This window comes from Mizuhopecten yessoensis, unplaced genomic scaffold (assembly GCF_002113885.1).
Source record: "Mizuhopecten yessoensis strain PY_sf001 unplaced genomic scaffold, ASM211388v2 scaffold8937, whole genome shotgun sequence".
NCBI classification, from domain to species: domain Eukaryota; kingdom Metazoa; phylum Mollusca; class Bivalvia; order Pectinida; family Pectinidae; genus Mizuhopecten; species Mizuhopecten yessoensis.
Genome location: NW_018407797.1, coordinates 781925 through 804294, shown reverse-complemented (window position 1 = coordinate 804294; position 22370 = coordinate 781925). Strand labels below are relative to the sequence as shown.

Here is a 22370-nt window from a genome sequence, read left to right as displayed (position 1 = left end):
TGCATACATGGGAGGAGCTAGATCCCCTCAATGCATACATGGGAGGAGCTAGATCCCCTCAATGCATACATGGGCGGAGCTAGATCCCCTCAATGCATACATGGGAGGAGCTAGATCCCCTCAGTGCTTACATGGGCGGAGCTAGATCCCCTCAATGCTTACATGGGAGGAGATAGATCCCCCAGTGCTTACATGGCAGGAGATAGATCCCCTCAGTGCTTACATGGCAGGAGATAGATCCCCTCAGTGCATACATGGGAGGAGATAGATCCCCTCAATGCTTACATGGGAGGAGCTAAATCCCCTCAATGCTTACATGGGAGGAGCTAGATCCCCTCAGTGCTTACATGGCAGGAGATAGATCCCCTCAGTGCTTCCATGGCAGGAGATAGATCCCCTCAGTGCATACATGGGAGGAGCTAGATCCCCTCAGTGCTTACATGGGAGGAGATAGATCACCTCAGTGCTTACATGGGAGGAGCTAGATCCCCTCCGTGCTTACATGGGAGGAGACAGATCCCCTCAGTGCTTACATGGGAGGAGCTAGATCCCCTTAATGCATACTGGGAGGTGCTATGTCCCCTCAGTGCTTACATGGGAGGAGATAGATCCCCTCAGTGCTTACATGGGAGGAGATAGATCACCTCAGTGCTTACATGGGAGGAGCTAGATCCCCTCAGTGCATACATGGGAGGAGCTAGATCCCCTCAATGCTTACATGGGAGGAGCTAGATCCCCTCAATGCATACATGGGAGGAGATAGATCCCCTAAGTGCTTACATGGGAGGAGCTAGATCCCCTCAATGCATACATGGGAGGATCTAGATCCCCTCAGTGCTTACATGGGAGGAGCTAGATCCCCTAAGTGCTTACATGGGAGGAGACAGATCCCCTCAGTGCTTACATGGGAGGAGCTAGATCCCCTTAATGCATACTGGGAGGAGCTATGTCCCCTCAGTGCTTACATGGGAGGAGATAGATCCCCTCAGTGCTTACATGGGAGGAGCTAGATCCCCTCAGTGCTTACATGGGAGGAGCTAGATCCCCTCAGTGCTTACATGGGAGGAGCACTGCTTAGAACACACGTAGGAGGAGCTTGATGCGAATGGTGCATACATGGAAGATGATTTCCCGATCTATGTATATGATGTATAGTAGTTACACATAAATCTGGAAGGAGCTTGCCGCGCCCGGAACACATGATAATGGTCACACTAGTCCTATGCTGAGCATGGACACGTTTGAGAAGCTAGTCCCATCTAGTACATAGGATTGAGAATTAATAGCCACACCTAATGCGCACGCGGAATACACTAGCCTCACCCACAACACATGATAGTGAATGTACTACTCCTGCATAATGAACACGTTTCATAATCAAGAGCAAAGAAATTAGAGACAAAATTAATGATTTACAAATGTAACCCTGATTTCAAAGCATAATGTGATGACGCCCTAGTGACGTTATCAGAATAATAGTGCGTGTGAGCTGTCTTTCCCTATGTAGATAAATGACATGCATGTGGACCAACACTAATCAGCGGATATTGTTCACGTCGTCTGCATTTAGAAGATTTCCAATTCAAGTTGAGCTCTACTACCCGAGTATTTATACCAAACATATGTACACTGTCATACCAAGTGCGTATTTACAGACAGATCTACCCCTCAGAAAGTGTAAAGGACGTTAGCCTTTTGTCCATTGTATGTCTAGGATATGTGCTGATGGAGCAAATCTAAAGGCACGCTGCCCAGCACAATATCTAATCGTAACCAAGGGTACGACTAGATAAGTGTACCTGTACTTGACCAGCACATATCTAGTACCCATGCACTAAACCTAGCAATGTATTGTACCTGTTAACTGTAGATCGTTTAGACATGTCCTTTACGCTTGTAGATAAATCTAACCTCGCCCAGTGCACGTGTCAATGGCACGATCTGCCGGACAATCCCATTCTCCTTTGCAACTACAGAAACAGCGGTACTGAAGGCAGCGTTCACGTAACACAAACACAGAGTTGCCAGAATATTTTGTCCCACGTACTGTACAATCTTTACATCGGCGGTCACCTCCACATACATTACGCGTCAGATCAGCTGGACAGTTATAGGAACCATTACAGCCGCAGTCACATGCGAACCTGTCACATCCCTCCGTGTACTGAAATCGACTATTTGGGCGATACCTTCGACCACCCACTACGCATGCGCTGCAACGTGGTCTTCCTACTCTCCTTTCGGATCTGTCAGTTTGAACACTTTTCTGGCAGTTAGGAATAGCGGAGTTGAATTGGCAGTCCCACGCGCCGTTGCAACTACAGTGACACCGGTAGCGCACACAGTCGTTTTCGTGGTAGAAATCCGTATTTGGCTGTTGAACTGTCCCATTCACCACACACTGGGTGCATGACTTTGATCCAACTGCGGCTCCACACATGTTTTCTGTACGACTCGCTGGACAACTGTACGAACCATTGCAGAAACAGTCACAGCTGAAGCGTAAGCATCCATCATCGTATTGGAAAAACGTGTCAGGATCGTATGACTCGCCGTTCTTATGACATTTCCTGCAGTTCTCGCGCACGGGTTCTTCACACGTGTTTACTGTCCTTTCTGGCGGGCAGCTGTACGAGCCGTCACAACTACAATTACAGCTGTACAAGAAACAGTCCTCTTCATATTGAAATTGCGAATTACCATGGTAAGGTCGGTCGTTCACAACACATTGCTGGCAACCGCCATCACATAAATATTCTGTGTCGCGACTCGGGCAGTCGTACGATCCATCGCACGCACAGTCACAATTAAACCTATAACAGTCTTCAATGTACTGGAAGTGTGAGTCGGACGGAAAGCGGGTACCATTTACCACACACTCACGACAACCATCATCGCGTGGTCTTTCCTCCTCCGAACAAACGTTCTCCCTCGAACATTCGTGCTGTCCGTCGCAGTCGCACGTACACACGGAACGTATACAGCCATTGCGGTACTGGAACCTTGTGTTAGGCTGTCGCTCCTGATCGTTCACTATACAAGACGTGCATGCTACAGCTTGCTCCTCCTCTTCGTCTCGGTCTGGTACGCTCCCTTCCTCACACACATTGATGACGTCACCAGGCAAACACGTGTATCTACCATTGCAGTGACACGTGCACTGGTATTTTCTGCACTCGTCATAGTCTATCAGGAATCTAAAATGTTAAAAGGACTGAATTAACACCATAATATATCGTATTTCATATATTAAGTCCGACATCATAACGGATGCTCAAACCCAGACAATCTTTCGTTTAAAACAAGAAATCAAAAGTGGAACCTATAAAAACTGATGCCGCTTTGAGCTATAAAGATTACACTTACCTTGAGCCGAACACATGTGTCTGTTCCCTCACTGTACATAACTTGCACTGGTCGGGACACAGGATCCGTGGTCTCTGGCTTGGGCACATCCACGACCCATCACAGTTGCATGAACAATTGAACCCTTTACATCCGTCATCGTAACGAAAGTTCGATCCACCTTGATATGTATATCCTGCCACTTCACACACACTGCATTCCTGACGTCCTGTCTCTGTTCTTCGTCGTGTCTCGGTGGTGCCATGGCGCTCCTCATATTCATAGTAAAACATTTTGGAACTAGAGGACTCTGAAGACGACGACGAGGAGGAGGAGGAGGAGGATGACGAGGAGGATATTGAACCAATCGATGTTGACCCAGATCTGCTACCAGAGGATCTAGCGCCACCAGAGGAATGTCCACTCCTAGAGACAGAACTATCGAAAGACCCAGAACTACTTGATGATGTTGATGAGGAATCACCTGTCCCTGAACCCGATGACTTGGTACTTACTGTTCGTGATCCAGTTGTCCGAGTTTCTACTGTCTGTGAGCTTGATGTCTGAATGCCTTGTGACCGAGAGCCTACAGTCCCAGTTTCACTTGTTCGAGATCCTGTGGTCTGGGTATCTCGTGTTCGAGATCCTGTTGTCTGGGGGCTTTGTGTTCTAGAGCCTTTAGTTTGTGTGTCAACTTTCTTGGATCCACCCGTGTTTCTTTCCTGGCATCCCCATGTAGGGATTTGTCGAGGACAGTTCCAGGCGCCATCACAAGAACAAAAGCATTGAAATTTCTTGCAGCTCACTATATGGTAAAACTCGCTTCCTCCCTTATACGGCTGGCTATTGATCACGCATATTCCACATCCTCCTGCTTCTATTTCCGCCCTACTCAGCATCACCTCGGAACGTCCCTGTCGGACTTCATACTCGTAAAACGTAGTGCGCGATACCGTTTGGGAAGACCCTGTCGATGTAGGCGTAGTCGATCCACACAGACGCGCAGGCTTTTGCCGTGGACATACCCATGATCCGCCACATTTACAGGTACACTGGAAACGTTTACATCCGTCGTCGAGCTGGAAGTCTCGTCTGCCTGGATAACTCTGACCATTAATGACGCATGGAGCACAACGACCATCCCCGCTATTCTCGCCATTTCGTACCGTGGTTGTACTTCCGTCGATTGACGCATATGTCTCGTAGTAGGATGTTTCAACTTGGGTGTTCGTTTGTGTGTTCGTAGTGCGCGATACCGTTTGGGAAGACCCTGTCGATGTAGGCGTGGTCGAGCCACACAGACGCTCAGGCTTTTGCCGTGGACATATCCATGATCCCCCACATTTACAGGTACACTGGAAACGCTTACATCCGTCGTCGAGCTGGAAGTCTCGCCTGCCTTCATAACTCTGACCGTTTATGACGCAAGGAGCACAACGACCATCCCGGCCATCCTCGACATTTCGTACCGTGATTGTACTTCCATCGATGGATGCATATGTCTCGTAGTAGGATGTCCCGGTCCTCCTCCCAGTTGAATTGTCTGTCACACTCGTCCGACTTGATGTATTTCCCGTTCTGTCTGTTTGCCTTGTACTGCTGTCTGTACGCGTTGTATCTACAGTAGTCGAGGTTTTGGCAGAGGCTATAACATTTCCGTCACTGTCACAGATATTGATAGGATTTCCTGTCTCGCAGGCATAGCGTCCGTTACAGTAGCACACACACTTATAACGTTTACAGCGTCGATCTACATAAAATACAACATTGACGTGATAGCTACTTCCGTCAACAGTACAAGTTTGGCAGTTGGTCTGATCAGTAGCAGCGATCGTTCTGTTTCGTTCTCGTTCACGTTCTCGAGCACGAGTACGCCCAGCTTCTTCTCTTTCTAAACGTTGTCGGTTTTCTGCTTCCTCTCTAGCACGACGGATTGCATCTACCCTTTCACGGCGAACTTCTTTCTCCCTCTCTCGATGAACTGCTTCTTCCCTTTCCCTGCGGGCAGTTTCCTCGTTTTCTCGACGTTCAATTTCATTACGATTACGACGATCAGCCTCCTCTTGGGCTCGACGTCGTTCAGCTTCCTCCTCGGCTCGACGTCGTTCTGCCTCCTCCTGGGCGGCCCGTACTCGTTCTTCTTCTTCTTGGGCTTGACGCCGTTCAGGTTCCCCCTCGACTCGACGTCGTTCTGCCTCCTCCTGAGCGGCCCGTACTCGTTCTTCTTCCTCTTGAGCTCGACGCCGATCAGCTTCCCCTTCGACTCGACGCCGTTCAACCTCATCCTGGGCTTGACGTCTTTCAGCTTCCTCCTGGGCTCTACGTCGTTCAGCCTTCTCCTGGGTACGTATTCGTTCAGCTTCCTCTCGATTTTGGCGTTCTATTTCTTCCCTTTCTCGACGGGCGTCTTCTTCTATTTGTTGGCGTGCATTTTCTTCCCTTTCTCGCCTTAATGCTTCTTCTCTTTGCTGGCGTTCAATTTCTTCCCGATTACGACGCTCAGCCTCCCCCTGGGCTCGTCGCCGTGATTCTTCCCTCTCCAGACGGGCAGCTTCCTCCTGTCGCGCTATTTCCTCCTGGCGAAATATTTCCTCTCGTCGTTCTGTTGTCGTTCTAGACGTTTCAATACGAGTTGGCCTCCTATCGCGAGTGTTGGAAGCTTCTACTGATGTGATTACTGTTCGTGTTGAAGTTGACCCTCCTCCAGTGTTTATTGCTCCGGAAGGTCTGGTACCAATATGCACGCTCGTACTGCCGACAACGCTAGTACTTCCCTGGCCAACATTAACTACAGTTTCAAAACCACCAGTATTGCCAGTACACGCGTTCGTGCCAGTACCAACGCAGTAGTGGCTTCCGTTACAGAAACAATGACACTTAAAGGCTTTACAACCTTCTCTATTGGTGAACTTGCTATTTGGAGGATAGTCTTTGTTATTGATTCTACAAGGCACACAGCCAGTATCATCTGTCACGACGCTGCCGTCGTCGTCATTACAAGTGTACTCAGCTGTCTGGCTATCGCAGTCAGGCTGACCATTACAGCCACACGTACATTGCTGACGCCAACATCCGCGCTGAAGAACGAGCGGCTGATTTGTTGTGTAAGTCCTTCCAGCCACGACACATTCCCGACACTCCTGTATGGGCGACGTGCCACATGTGTTGACAGGAGCTGTACATCTGTGGAGGCCGTTACAACCACACTGACACGTGTACCTAAGGCAGTCCCTCTGCGTGTTGAATATGGAATTTGGCGGGTATATTTGACCGTCCACGCGGCATTCACTGCAACCATTGTCGGGGATGGCTGTACTGTCGGTGTTACAGTTAGTAATAAGTGTTTGGATGCACACAGCTCGACCACTACATTCACACAAGCACGATAAAGAGTTACATTCCTTCCTGAATGTGAACTGGCTTAGTGCTTGATAGCGTCTCCCCTCAACTGTACAGCGCCTACAACCCACACCTGTGTTCTGATTTTGACAATCGATAAACCCTGCTGGTTTGCACGTGGCCTCTCCGCTGCATGCACATGTGCAGTGGTATCGGATGCATCCCCGCGTGTAGTCAAATTGTGAATTTGTAGCATATTGTACGTTGTTGACAATGCATATGCTACATTGACCTGTATTTCCCGTTACCACCGCTGTGCCACCAGTACCACCTCTTACCACCGTTGTTGTGGTTGTGGTCCTACTGGTACTTCGCCCAGGGGTCACAAATACCCCGTACGAGTTCCCACCCCTAGTCGTTGTGCGATCCCTAGTGACAACAGACCCTTGTCCACCAGTCGTTCCGGTAGTCACTCTGACAGTTCCGCCCCTATTTGACGTAGATCCAGTGGTCACTACACTGCCACCGCGTGTATTAGTCGTGCTACCACTGGTCACTCTCACACTCCCACCTCTGTTCACTGTCCTACTAGAATCGACAATGGTACCCTGAACACCTGTCCTCGTTGGAGTGCTGCTACCTGAACTCCCACCGCTGCTACTTGTGCTACCTCCGCCAGTGCGAATCACAGTAGTCCCAGGCCTAGAATCGACAATAGTTCCTTGAACACCTGTTGTCCTCGTTGAAGAACTACTACTTGAACTACCACCGCTGCTACTTGTGCGACCTCCGTCGGTGCGAATCACAGTAGAACCCGGCCTAGAATCGACAATTGTACCCTGAACACCTGTTGTCCTCGTTGAAGAGCTGCTACTTGAACTCCCACCGCTGCTACTTGTGCGACCTCCGCCCGTGCGAATCACAGAAGAACCAGGCCTACTGCCGAGCGATCCCCTAGCAATGATTGCCGTTCCGCACGCTAGGTTTCCACCGGATTTGCATACAGAAAGACCGCTGCAGGTACATCGACATCGGTACGTAGTACAACCGACGTCAATGCTAAATTTGGCACGTGGAGAAAACGTCTCTCCGTTCATGATACACTGTCGACATCGGTCACGGGTTCTGGTAGTGATGGAAGAATCTCGTGACCCAGCACCACACTCATTGTCCACTGAAGTAGAAGTTCGGTAACCGCCATTGCAGTAACATCTTACGTGGTGATTGACACATCTTTCCCTGTAGTCGAACTGCGAGTTACCCGGATATGTATGTCCGTTAATGACGCATTTCTTGCACCATGACGCCGGAATGTTGCTGACAGATTGAATCTGAAACTGTTGTAAGTTATTGTCGGCACATGAAACCGTGGCAGAAGCAGCAGGACACTCCCAGTGTCCGTCACAACTACACCGACAATTGTAATCGATACATCCCCACTGTAGATGAAAAACACTACGCGAGGTATACCTGTTTCCGCTTACTAGGCAGTCCCGACACCCCGTTGACGTCTGTTGTTGAGATCCACACATATACGTGACTCGTGAATTGGAACACTGCCAGCCACCTGCACAATCACACTCACAATCATAACGCCAGCAGTCCTCTTCCAACTGGAATCTGGAATAGCCCTCTACACGAGTGCCGTATACATCACAGGAGTAGCAGCCCGACGTTGTATTCTGTCGGCATGTATCGACTGCGTTCTCCCCTGGACAATCCCATGATCCATCACATCGACACGTGCAGTCCTCGTAGCGTATACAGCCGTCTGTGTGAGAGAAAAACGAATTCCCTTCGTATCGCTGATTATGGACGTTACAATAAAAACAACCAGTTGTGGCGTTCTGGTTGCACGTATCGATCGTTCTGTTGACAGGACATGTCCATGCTCCATCGCATTTACAGTCACAGTTAAACTGGTGACAACCTTCCTGCATTTGGAATTGGGTATTTCCCTGGTACACACGTCCCTTTACGTCACACGTGAGGCAGCGGTCGGTACACACCCACTTGGCGTTCTCCTTGGGACATCGGTACGATCCATTACAGCTGCAGATACACGGGTCCCATTCCCAGCAGTCCTCCTGATGTTTAAAGTTAGTGCCTCCTTCGTAAATTCGCCCATCGACATCACACTGCAGACAGCGGTCACTGCATATCCAATTTCCGTTCTCAGATGGACAGTTCCAGGAACCGTCGCATTTACATGTACAAGGGTCATATTCAACACACTCTTGCTCCTTCCGATACACGAATTCCGTATTCCCGTCATACAACTGTCCGTCTACCTCGCACTGTCGACAGACATTGTCGCATATCCATCTAGCACGGTTTGGCTGGCACTGCCATCCTCCATCACACTCGCAACGACACTCTTGCCATTCCACGCAACCGTTCCGATAAGTAAAGGAAGTATCAGGTGAGTAAAAAGTTCCGTGGACATCGCATGATATACACCCATACTGGTTCTGGCGACCCGTCAATACACCCAGTCCAAGGTCAGCACGTGCATCTGAGCATATGTTGGTCCCCGTCTCAGCCGAGCATTGCCAGTACCCAGTACAGTTACAATAACACGATTGATATTCTATACAGCTGTTTGTATATTTAAAGTATGAATTAGCCGCAATTTGCTGGCCATTCACTAAACATTTTGTATTACAATTTTCGTCACGTGACCCCGTTAGTACCCCTACACCCCCTGATCCACCAGATGACGAGGACGAGGACGACGTTCGCTGTCCTGATGAGGAAGATGACTCGTAAGAATACGATGTTGAAGATGATGTTCCAGTATTTCTACCAGAGGAAGACGACGATTCACCGGTATTTGTCCCAGACGTCGATGACCCTGAGTATTCTGTCCTTGAACCCGTCCGGTAGTTGGTGCCCCGAGAGCCATTCTGACGGTCAGGACACGTGTATCTGGCAGTCTGACACGTCCATGAACCGTTGCAACGACAGTAACATCCGGTCATTTCCTCACAACCTCGCCGGTAGTCGAACGCGCTGTTACTCGGATAAAAGATTCCTTTGACTTCACACTCCCGGCACGCATCAGGATCGGGTGCGTTGTTGTCAGGGTTACAAAGATCCACGCCGTCATAACAACGCCAATTGCCGTCACAGAAACAACGACACTTTGAGTACTCAATACATCCATTCCTCAAACTAAAGTCACTGTTCCCCTCAAATGTCATTCCGTTTATCTCGCAAATGGTGTTGCAAACTGAAACAAATCAATAAGCTAAATAACTGGACGAGTCTGAATAATCTTTATTTGAATAACATACTGACCAATTTTAAGACTTTTTTTATTTTAGATTATTTTATTTTTTGTGAGTGGTTCAATAAGATATATTACCTCTTAGATGTACGAAAATGTTCTTTTCTTAAGGGATTTTGGTGCATGTTTCTCGGCCATGTACGTTTGTAAAACTGTTTTTAATGAAAATTTGTTATATTTATAATTAGCCGATTTGTCATATGCTCTATAGTAACCATACTTAGTTGGTCTTCAGAGCTGATGTTTTCGTTATATAAATAAATATTAATACAAACCTGCAGCTTGATCGTCTTCTTGGTCATTTGAAGAACCAAGATGGAGGCCGTACCCTCGACCATGACCTGTCAAATGAACACTTCTAATCAGTACAGTTTTTCGTTATAAGACACCATTCAGGGGTTATATAGGGGGGGTGTTCATTTCAACAAATACCAAAATGTGTTCAGATGAAATTTCCATATTTCTTCCTAGAGTTATCGGTCCTGTTCCATACCATTTACCATGGTCGAGCGCTGTTACATCAAATTTGTTAAACATGCTGATAAACAACAACCAGTCACTTCCTTGCTTCCAAATCTTTTACGCTTGCGCAGATCATGAAAAGTTGTTCTGGTCCAACCAAAGGAAATCTGCATTTATGTAAGTTTATGGAACATGAACGATAACTCTGGATACAATTTTGTGTTTTACAACACCAAAAATATACAGTGTATTCAGACGGAAGAAACTCGTTTGTATTATCATGTAAATTCTGTTCGTATTTTAGATCAAGGAAAGAGGAGGTTAAGTGGTCGCGTCTGTGATGACCACAAAGACACAGTGCATGTATGTAATATGAGATCTTCCCTAATATATAGGTAGTAATAGGCGTTTACGGAAATTACATTAACAGCTAACAACGATATCTCCCACACTACTCTCCGAATAGTTCTAGCGCATATACTGCGCATTTGAGAGAAAAAAATCAAAATATATACGGTGCGTTCATTCTTAGCTCCCTTTGGCGATGATATTTGTTAATTCATTAAATGATAACACCTGTGGGATTCACCTGTGTGACGTCAGACTCACCTGCAGCAGAGACTATGACTGACCACGCCCCAATCAGTAGGGCCACGCCCACTAACAACTGTAAAAGAACAAAACTTATATTAATTTTATCACATACACCGTTTAAAAAATGTTAGACAAATACAATGAAATGCAGTGGAAGATTCAGCTGAAAAACAACTTTTAATGGCTGTATTGCACTAAACTCATCCAGGTTGCAATTTCACGAATTGTTCCATTACTTTTTTCCATAACTTTTGTTTAGTTTCGTTGTTTTTCAATTGGAAAGCATTGCTGAGGTAAGAAAACAAATCAGAACGTTATACGATTGTTTCCTATACCACAGTAATACTTTCCGATGTAATAAACGATTCTTATTTCCGTTAGTTTCCAATGTTCATTTAACTTGACTTTTAACATATTTTATACCATGGATAAAATATAAAACGTACAAGTGTTTACGTAAACACAGTGCCCAGTTTCCACGCCTGGTAAGCTTAAAGCTTAGAGCAAAACTTTAGACTAGTGTAGTTTTCAAAAGATATTGAAATTAAAAACTAAAATTTCATGTGCATAGATTCATAAAGATCAACTGAAGAAATAAAACACGTCACTATTGGTAAGTTTAGAGATACTTCTCTTATATAACTGGTTCGCTTCCCTGTTCTCGTTATCTTTCACAATCAAGCCATAGGCTGTACCCTTCTTTATGTCAAACATTCAAACTCATGTATATACAACTTTATTTTATTACGATAAAACCTCTTCATGCAACCATCTCTATCATGGGACCATCTGTGTAAAAGACAACTTTAAATGTTCCTCATTGTAGTAATTTCATTGTAAATTGAACATGTATTAAAAATATGTGAAAGAGGTATCTCGCCTGTGTAGAGAAACCTCTTTTTGGACTTCCCAATGGTACAGGTTTGTGTGTAAAATAGATAATAACATTCTTTATTACCTTAAACCTTGCGGTGTATCAGTACAGTGCACATGTATATACAAGCAAAGAATACAACACTCCGACCATGCATACATGCTAAAATTAAAGCGATAGTGTAGAGAGTGATTCCTTTCAGCTTAAACAGTAGTGCATCTCCTGTTTTTACTTTGGCTCAGATATTTTGTTAAATTAGACAGTTCTTTATTATTTCTTGTTGTCATCAAATCTAAACATTTTGCCATACTAGGTTTTTTATGATAATATTTGTTAATAAAACGGTTTCTAAAATCAGTATAATGACTTCATTTCATAATAAAATGATATTCGTCTTCAATATCACCAGTGTTACATTATATACAAATTCTATCCTTTCTCTATAAACAATGAAATCTACCCGTTTCAATATTCAACGTATGTGATGACAACCGAATTTTAGCAATTTGTTTTATATTTTGTAATCCAATAGGTTTAATTAACTACTGAGACAAAAAATACCACAGATCCATTTTTAAAAAGCATATCTACGAATACATGAAGCAAGACCTACTACACGTACGGTGTATAAGCAAAATACTATTTGATCTCGTATACTAATGCAACTTAACACTTACACGCAATACGAGATCAAATAGTAGTTTGCTTATACACCGTAGTAGGTCTTGCTTCGTGTATTCATAGACATACTTTGATATAGGTAAATTCTATTATACACATGCATTTATCGCCATTAAACTACACAACAGCCGATATTAATGCATTCTATTTTCCACCATTAACGGCGGTACTTGAAGATGTACGGCAAGTAGTACGTATTGTATAAGACTTTGAGAACTCGTTTACAGCCATCCTTGCGCTCTCGTAACTCTCACGTGTACCACACGCGTATAGATAGCTATCAGTTGCAGAGCTAAGTTACACAAGTAGGATGACAGCATCTTACGCAACTTACATGCACAACGGGGGATGGTTACTGTCAATTACGGTAATGAGGGTGGGGGGTCGTCATCTGAATTTCTGATATTGATATAGGGCTCAAATAGTGGTAACTGAAACACCTTAGGTCGAACCTTTTTGAATGTTTTAATGTGTGTTACGTGCGTGTATAATGTAGAGATTGAACGCCATTTTTGCAATATTCGTAACAGCATGAACATTGAAAAAATGCGTTCAATAATGTAATATTATTATTTATCTAAAAATAAGTATTCCCATATATTTTTGATAAACAAAATTCCTTGAACAGATTAGCGTCATCAAAATGGTTGCTTCTAACGGTTGCCTCACATTATTTGAGACGGGAAAAGAAGCTTCGAAATGATGCTGATGAAATTGTATTTTATAACATTTGAACGCATTTTCTTCTGGTTTTGCTTAAATTAACTGAAATGATTGTAACGAGGTGTTTTTTTGTCACACAGGTTTGGTTGTTAAATGGATTTTTGAATAGAGGTTTGGCCGTTGTGACATTTTTTATAGAGGTTTGGTTGTAGATTGTAACATGGATAACATGTATTGAAACTTTGTTGTTTTTGTATGGATTGTTTTATAAGAAGGTTGTTTTTCATGAGTTGTTTGTGTAGATTGCTGATGTTAGCTTTGATTGTTTGTATGGGAGATTGATTTTAGCATTGATTCATTATGTAAAGGATTGTTTAAACATGGATTCATTATGTGTAGGATTGCTTTAACATGTGTCACCCTGGTAAAATACTAGCCACTTCCTACCGTCTCGGCTAGGTAGAATTTCTCTTTAGCTAATTCGGTAGAGCGTAAGACTAGTAAGCCAGGTCCTGGGTTCGACTCCTAGCGGAGGCATTGAAAAAATAATTACCTCTAATTCACATGGCTTAATTATGTAAAGGATTGTTTTAACATGGATCTTTTGTATAGAGGGAATTTTACATGAATCCTGTGCAGAGGACGTTTGTTGTAATATTGATACCAGTTTGTACATGTAGTAAGGGCTGCTTGTAACATAAATTGTTTATATTTTGTAGAACGTGAAACATCGTACTGTAATATTTACATTTCCTTTGAACAATCCTTAGATAAATCTACTAACCAAAATTTTTATTTTAATCGAATAGCAGCAAAATTAAACGTGATTGTATTCCGGTCGGAAACTTTTTGTGTTTTCTCGTCAAACTGTTGAGTAAATGAGGACCAACCGTGACGTGACGTCAAATTCAAATTGAGAAAAAACGGAACTGGTAACCATAGAAAACACCATCTTGTTTCCCGCAAAAATGTCTGTTCAATCAATTGGTAAAACAATTTGTTTTAGTTGTATATTGAACCGAATAAGACAACAGAGAACGCTAAGACAATTCGTTTCTTTGCTGGATTGAAATACATATATTCAGCATTTATTACAGGTTTGAAACATGGTTCCGTTCAATTATATTTTCCAAGATGCGTTACCGTGCATCATTTACTATTATGTTCCAACGGAACGATGTTTCCATTAGAAATGCTTTATTAAAAGAAAAAATTATCATTCCTTAAGTTGTGTTTGTAGTTTTTGCATGGCTGATTTGATCGGTATGTTTTATCTATTGATATTTTTTTCCAACAGGGGTCGTATCTTCCTTGTATTTATAATGAACGTAAATTGAACATTTTGCATACAAAACGTAGACATCAGTGTAGTCCACTTAAGTATGATCTTTATAGAGTAAATCTTGTTGATAGTCCAGATTTGCCTTTCACTTTCTTTGTGAGTGCTTTACTTTTTAACAACGGAAGACACATTCTGCTCTAATGTCAATCTGATTAAAATCATATGTTACTGCCGCGGTCGGGTCACGTTCAAGTGACCTTTAGGTGAACCAATCAGAGGCGCGCTGGCAAAAGACTGCCAGCGAATCGGAATATCATGATTGATAGATGAATAGCGAGGGGTATCGAACAGATTAGTTTTCCAAAACAAATATGGCGGCGGGAACTTAAGTTTCTACGACGCCAAGGAAAACGTACCCATTGGGTAATAATTGCGTAGGCAACACCGCCATACAGTCTTTCTTCTCTAATAAAGCTTCGAATATCTTTTTCTGTTCGGGTTTCAGACGATCAATCTCAAATAACTTCAGAACTTTCGCATCATTCTCATCAATGTCCGCCATATTTGTTACAACTCCGAGCGCCCTTTTGAAAGAGGGTCTCTGGATTGGTCAAAACTTAATGTGACCGCGGCACAATCAGATGTTCAGGCGTAGTACGAAGTTAACGAAGCCATGTAACATATGATTTTAATCAGATTGCTCCAATGTTTGAATGCCTTGAATGTTGATTTAAATTTAGAACAGCTTTTGTTTGGAAATAGTCAACTTTCGGTAGAAATCAATACAAAAATTTGACATGTGCATCATTACATCAAAACCAGCAATAGGTTTTGATAACTATAAATAATTTTCCTTATTTTTATTTATGTGTGTACGTTGTTATGTGTTTATGAAATGGCATTTCATTATTTCTCCTCATTTCTTTGTTACATTGATTCTGTTAATTTTGAAATCACTCTACCAGGATGCATGTCATGAAATTTGCATAATTTAAATTTATTCAAATGTAGATCCATTTCATAGTTTACACGATTTCCTTCTAGATACCCCCCACCCCCTGCCGTCCCCACCTTTCCTTCTTCACACTCTCCTTCTTCCTTTTCCCAAAAAACATATACATTCTAATACCATGTGTATTGAGGAGAGGACTATATTAAGTTGAAATAACTTGTTGTCCAATCCATTTGTACAATCAAATATGTTTAAACTAAACTGTATTTATAAGACGCATTTAAAAGGGCATCGATATTTAGGATAAACAAAATTACATTAAAGGGGTGGGTGAAAGGGAAGCAATATTTAAGTTATGTATCATATATTCCAAAAATAACAATTGACTATGACAATGAGGTATTTTCGTTCAGGATATCATGTGGAGTTTTTATCAGGGAAATTACGGTAAGTTGGATACACGAGTAAAAATATCATATCTCGCCTGTCACGTGAATCACGTGTTTAGCTGCTGACTATCCCCGAAACCTGTTGACGCTAACTGCTTCCCCATGTTTCCTGTCATTTCTCAATCACCCTTCTCTCCCGTCGACACTCTCACCCCAACCGGCGCATAGTATACGTAGCCCGCACGTGATTTACTCGACACCTCTAGGATATGACGTCATCACTTCCTTCAAAAATGCGTATTTATATGTGTTTTATTGTAACCTTCTTCAACCCACTCACCGGGAAGACAACAAACTTGGATAAACATGTTTACGTGGTGAGTGGGAATGGCTTCATACAATATGCATGTCTTTAATGTCTGCAACAATTAAAAACAAAATATATACAATGGAAACAAGTATGAACAAAAATGTGACAAAATAACACGACTCACGCAAATGCTAATATTGTGATCGATATTTAACGTCATATCTATCGGACTACTCTCGAACACCTGTTATCAGAAACGAAACCAAATGATAATTGTGGAAGGATCCACATTTACATGTACACCCTTAACAAAAACTGGGGTTTACATTACGTCTTAAAAAAACAAAAACAAAACATATGCGAACACCCGGCTCTGAGCCGATGGCGATGTATACCTTGTTGATTTTGTATTGTGGTATTGTTTTTGTCCTTACATTTAAATCTATGAACCTTCTCAATAAACGTATAATTACCTGGAATGATTTGCTATGTTACGCTGCGAAAATATAATAGGAATATTTCATGTTGATGTCAACCATTTTTCTGGAAATATCAGCCACATAAGAAAGTTTAGAGCTACTACAATGAAAACAAACGGTATAACGCATCCCCGTGTAAGGTTTTCGTGTCTTATTTTATACACTCACCGTACATCGTTGACATGTACGAGAAAGACGTAATGTGCGATGTAGCGTGTTGCGTAAAATATTTAAGAGTTAAAGTGGGTGAATAAATGCCTCTTGACATGTAAATGATGTCACAATGACTTTAAACAGTATCAAAAGTCTGGATCCCTAGGGACTATTCGGGACCACATCCTCCCCAGTACTCGTCCCACAATTAAGTGGCTTCCGGTTTACCGGCATTACAATGGCGGAAAGTCTAGACCGGAAATACACCCCCTTGACATGTAGATTATCAACATATCAGACTTACTTGTCAGAAGAGTTCTTTTCTTGTCGGTGAGAAGAAATCGGACTCAAGTAGGTTACTGACTAATAATGTATGCGAAGCAAGCGAATAAATAAACAGGATGATAAAAGTATTCGAAAACGAGGCAGGATTTTACAGAAACTAATATAACACACACACAAAACCATTTTGTCACATACAATCATGATTTTACGCGCAAGGAAAATGTGTTAACTGTCCCAAGTAATTTAATTCAGAGTGTTCGAATATCTCAGTATCATGATATTTGGCGGTACGCTCACATGCATGATCCCTGTGGCCGTGAGAGCTAGAACCTTTGGTAGCGTGTAAACATCGCTGAGCTGGTAGGCACGGGTTCGATCCGCGACACTGGTGTCAAAATTGTGTCCGACTTTTTATCAGGGTCTAGATTTTTGTTTTTATAAATTCAGTGTTAGATGGCTTATCCGCGTCGTCTCGATTTGTATGTGGAACGGAAATGAAAGAGGACAAGGAGAGACAGATTAAACATTCCATTGTTTTACTGAATACAGGCTTTAGAAAGTTATGTTATTGTAAAATTTATGTTATTTCATCTATATTAAGAAAAAGGCAACTAGAAGTTCCGGTTTTTTTAAAGGAAGTTAGAACATTTTGAAATAAACCCCAAAGTAATGTTTCAGAAATGTGTATTCATAACGAATTCCATGAGCAGTAGCGCAGCGGTTCGAATCTCTTATCGGAGCCAAAATGTTTTTCTTTGAGAACAAAGAAATTGAAATTATAAATGTTTTTCTGAATTAGTAATACTAGGGCTGCAACGACATGTATACCTCACGGTACGATACGTATCACGGTATGGTACTTTAGATACGATACGTACATGTAACATGCTATGATACTCACGATACGATACGTATCACGGTATGATACTTACGGTACTATACTATCACAGTATGATGCTTACGGCACGATACGTATCATGGTATGATGCTTACGGTATGATACGTATCACGGTATGATACTTACGGTACGATACGTATCACGATACGCGTATCTGTTCAAAAGGTCAACTTCGTAATGATTGAGTGCAAGATTGTACAGAGTTTTGTCATATATTTAGTTATATACGTATGGTAAATACTGTCAAACTATAGTTTTTAGTAAAAAAAAGTCACATTTGGCCACACCTTTACTAAATGATTCCAAAACAATAAGTAAACTCTCCGAATTTTATATAAAAAAAGGATTTTCGTACCTTTCATGTATCGCGATACAGGCGAACACAACGATTTGAACGATAGTATCGTTCAAATCGTTGTGTTAGCCTGTATCGCGATACATAAGAAAGAATCGCGATACGATACGATATATCGTTACAGCCATAGTTAACATTATGTTGTAGTAAATGTGCAAGCAATTCTGGAATATAAACAAACTGGAGAACTCTTCTTCCTTGGAGGTAAAGCACAGCACAAGTACACTCCACGTGTGTCTTAAAAGTTTACTCATGTTTGCGTAAAGGTAATTGAGCTAATTGGTAATCTAAAGGGTTTTTCATGTGCTCCAAATCACATTTAATATAAAATGCCAAGATAGTCACTGCAGGAGCCTTTGAAGATGTTCAGACTTCTCAATCTCATTACATCATTATATAGATACTTAGCTTTGAACGATTACCAAACACATGTACAGAAATGGCATGCAATAATACGTTATTATTCTCAAGTAAATTGGGTCAGGATTTCCTCCAATAATAATAATAATAATTCGAAGTTTTTCTATACCGCTTTATCACAACCTAGTTCGTAGGTCGTCTCTAAGTTGTTTGAATTATTGCTGCCATTTCGGCGCTTACAGCTAGCATTCAACAATTCTAGCACTGCCCAACCACGCACTCATGTCTAACTGAGTAGACTGTAACAAGCAGAGTAAAGGATACAACACAGTGCCGTGACGTGACTCGAACTCGCAATACATAAGTGTATATACAAGTTTATCTGGTTTCCTCGGTTACATTAAAATGGATAAGTGCCAAGATAAGTGTTAGATGTTAGATTCGGGGTTATTAAGGAGTACGATCTATTAGTAAACACTGTGAGCATTGAATAGTTAGTGTTGTCAGTATTTAGTAAAGTAGTAGGCTTTAAGTATTGTGATTATTTAGCAGTGAGAGCTGTGAGTATTTATAAGTAATTGTTGCGAGTAATTTGCTGTAATTGTTGTAGGTGTTTTTAGGTCACCTGAACTTTGCTCAAGTGACCTATTCTAATCGCTTTCCGTCCGGCGTCGTCCGTCGTCGTCTGTCGTGCGTCGTGCGTAAACTTTTTACATTTTCAACTTCTTCTCAAGAACCAGTGGATGGATTTTTTTCAAACTTGGTCAGAATCATCCTTGGTAGATGAGGCTACAAAATTGTAAAATTGGGATTCCTAATCCCAGCTATTCGTTCTCCCTTGGGGAGGGGGTAAAGTTTACTATAGTTTATATAGGGAAATAGCACTTTTGTGTATATTTTGACATCTTTCTGTAGGAAATTATTTTTACTTAGTGAGAATTATCCTTGGAGGAAGATGGTTTCAAATTGTAAAATTGAGATTCCTACCCCAACCCCTGGGGCCAGGGCGGGGCCCCAAAGGGAAAATTAACCAATATTTCAAAATCTTCTTCTCCAGACTCAGAGGTACTACAGTCATTTTCTCTACATGGAAAGAAAGAGCATCAGGGGCTTCACTTAAATTGTAAATTTCAGGACCCCGAGCTATTCGTTCTCCCTTGGGGAGGGGGTAAAGTTTACTATAGTTTATATAAGGAAATAACACTTTGGGGTATATATTTTATCCATTTTCAGCAGAAAATTACTCAAGCTTAGTCAGAATCATCTTTGGTGAATGAGAGTATAACTTTGTAAAACTGTGATTCCTGCCCCATCCCCAGGGGCTAGGGAGGGGCCCCAAAGGGAACATTTACCAATATTTTCAAATTCTTATCCTTTGATGATATGACAAGTATTGTATTTCAGTTAGTTTACATGCTGATTTCCACATCACATCTAAACAATAAAATAAAGCTACCAGTACCTATGATGTAACTCAGGTGACCGCCAAGGCCCTTGGGCCTCTTGTTGTAGTAGGAATTGCGATTATTGAAAAGTTAGTGTTGTGCGTATTCATCGAGTAGTATGCTTTAAGTGTTGCGAGTATCCAGCAGTGGCAGTTTTGAGTATTAGTAATTGCAAGTAATTATTTTTGTAACTGTTATATTTTTGTAGTAAGAGTTGCAAGTACGAACAGTAAGAGATGTAAGCATTAAGGCGTAAGATATGTGAGTAATTTGTACAAAGAGTTGTAAGTATTTATTTATAATTCTTGTGAGTATCAGGTGTTCAATGTTGTGAGTACAGGAATTAGTATCAGATATTGTGAGTATTAAGTGTTAAATATTGTGAGTATTTAGCAGTACCTGTTGTGGATATATAGAATATTAAGAAGTTGTTTAGTATTTGTATACAGTACACATCTAAAACATCTCTTACAAGTTCTTAAAGCTAGCACGTGCACACATACCTTGTAAAGGTGGTCCATTCGTTTGTTCGTAACTATCCACACCGGTATTTGGCTTTTTCACATAACCATAGCTTAGAATTTTGAGTAGTAAGTGGTTCTCTGCTGGATCCCACTGTCCCAGCTAAGTTGTAGCAAGTAAAGGCCAATGTGAGTCCCTCACGTAGATGGACTGAAATATTAGCCCTGTCGTCTGTAGCAGACTTCCGCTACTCTCCGGCTACAGCCAAGTATGTAGACGAAAGCGCCTGGTTAATGAACATTCACATGAGTCTGCTTTAATTAATACACACACACATCTTACCCGTCCAAGACGCATACATGCATGCGAGTTGGTGGCACGAACCCTTTGTTGACTCGTCCCACCTTTCATCGTCAATCACATCTAACTCTATGTAGCCAGCTCACGGGCTGATGGGGCGATAGAGGATGGACGAAGGGGGAGGAGGGGCAGAGAGATGGGATGTAAAACCCGCTGGGGTACTAAGGTGCTGTTGGGGTACTGCGGGGTAGTCAGGTGATGTGGGGTTACCGTAGGGGTAGCCAGGTGTTGTAAATGAACAGTATAGACAGATATACATTTAACCAGTAAGGATAGGTATCCGTCATTTAAGAATATTTTGATCGTGAAAGATTTATCGCAGTTGATTCCTTTACTATTAATCTCTAAAAGCAATAAGTTATGCGTGTAGACAATTACACCTGTTGCTGAACATTTTACATATCAATTACATAACAATACTAAAGGAGAGTAACAGATGGTATTTATGCAATGTATGGAACTTATTTGTTTTTGGATTAAAACAAATAATTAACATGATCATTGATGATTTCAATTCATGGAGAAAAAAAAATCAAAATCTGTTCCATTCTATTTTACAGGAACTATTTGTTTCTGCGCTCTAATAATATAAACTCACAGTGGTGATGAGTTTAAAAACATACCCAGAGAATAACAAGATAATTAAGAGTTTTTAATAAGGAATTAATTTGTGGGTTGTTTTTTTTGCGATCAATACTCTTTCATATGTTAAGTTAGCGGTAGGTGAAAAGAACATCCTTCCTGAGTGGATCAGAATTCAGGATAAAACCCAAAGCCTCGGGTTTTACTCCAATTCCTGATTCACTTCGGAGGAGTTCTCTGTCCACGTCCATTACATATAAGAGAGTCTTATGGTACTGTGGAATTGAATTACATCAAGCCTTTTTTATGTTTCCGATCATGGTGTATGAAGCATTACTGTCATGAAATCCAGAAGATCAATTCTCCGGACTTTTGTTAATTAGATTCGCTTCGTAACCTGCCTGGACAGGGTTCGTTTAAGCGGAACAACCGGTTCGTCGTTTTTAAAAGTACAGTAACATTTTCAGATATAAATCCTGGCAGACTTGCAAAATTTTATGCAGGCCTTGCAAGGCTTTGTCGAGGCTCGCCTGAAAATAGCATCAGATTACTAGGTCCGATCTTATTTTTTAAACGACAAACTCGGGTCCAACCGGTTCGTCCGTTTGGATCGCGATAAACATGGACATCCGATCGCGAGGTTCGTCACCCCTACTCGGCAAATATCCGCGATATACATATACTTCACACTCCACCCACCACAATAAATCGACAGTAAACAATTGTTCGTACTTACAAAGGAATGTGAACCCCACCACCACTGAATCAGAAGAGAGCACGTGCAAGAATGTCGCCCAATGAAACCTTCTCG

At 42.1% G+C, this 22370-nt stretch overlaps 1 protein-coding gene across 1 annotated transcript; it reads right to left on the bottom strand.

The window, feature by feature from the left end:
- Positions 1–1155: 1155 nt before the first annotated feature.
- LOC110456900 lies at positions 1156–21105 on the bottom strand. The gene is made up of 5 exons (XM_021507941.1): positions 20659–21105; positions 11045–11102; positions 10249–10314; positions 3367–9916; positions 1156–3197 (listed from the first exon to the last, which is right to left on the bottom strand). The coding sequence occupies exons 1-5, from the start codon at positions 20674–20676 to the stop codon at positions 1907–1909; spliced, it is 7983 nt and encodes a 2660-aa protein (XP_021363616.1). The 5' UTR covers positions 20677–21105; the 3' UTR covers positions 1156–1906.
- Positions 21106–22370: the final 1265 nt, after the last annotated feature.

Coding starts and splice junctions, on each gene's coding strand:
- LOC110456900 (XM_021507941.1), bottom strand. Junction 10,315..11,044: donor AGTCATAGTCTCTGCTGCAG/GTGAGTCTGACG, acceptor TTCATTTGACAG/GTCATGGTCGAGGGTACGGC. Junction 3,198..3,366: donor ACACATGTGTTCGGCTCAAG/GTAAGTGTAATC, acceptor TTAACATTTTAG/ATTCCTGATAGACTATGACG.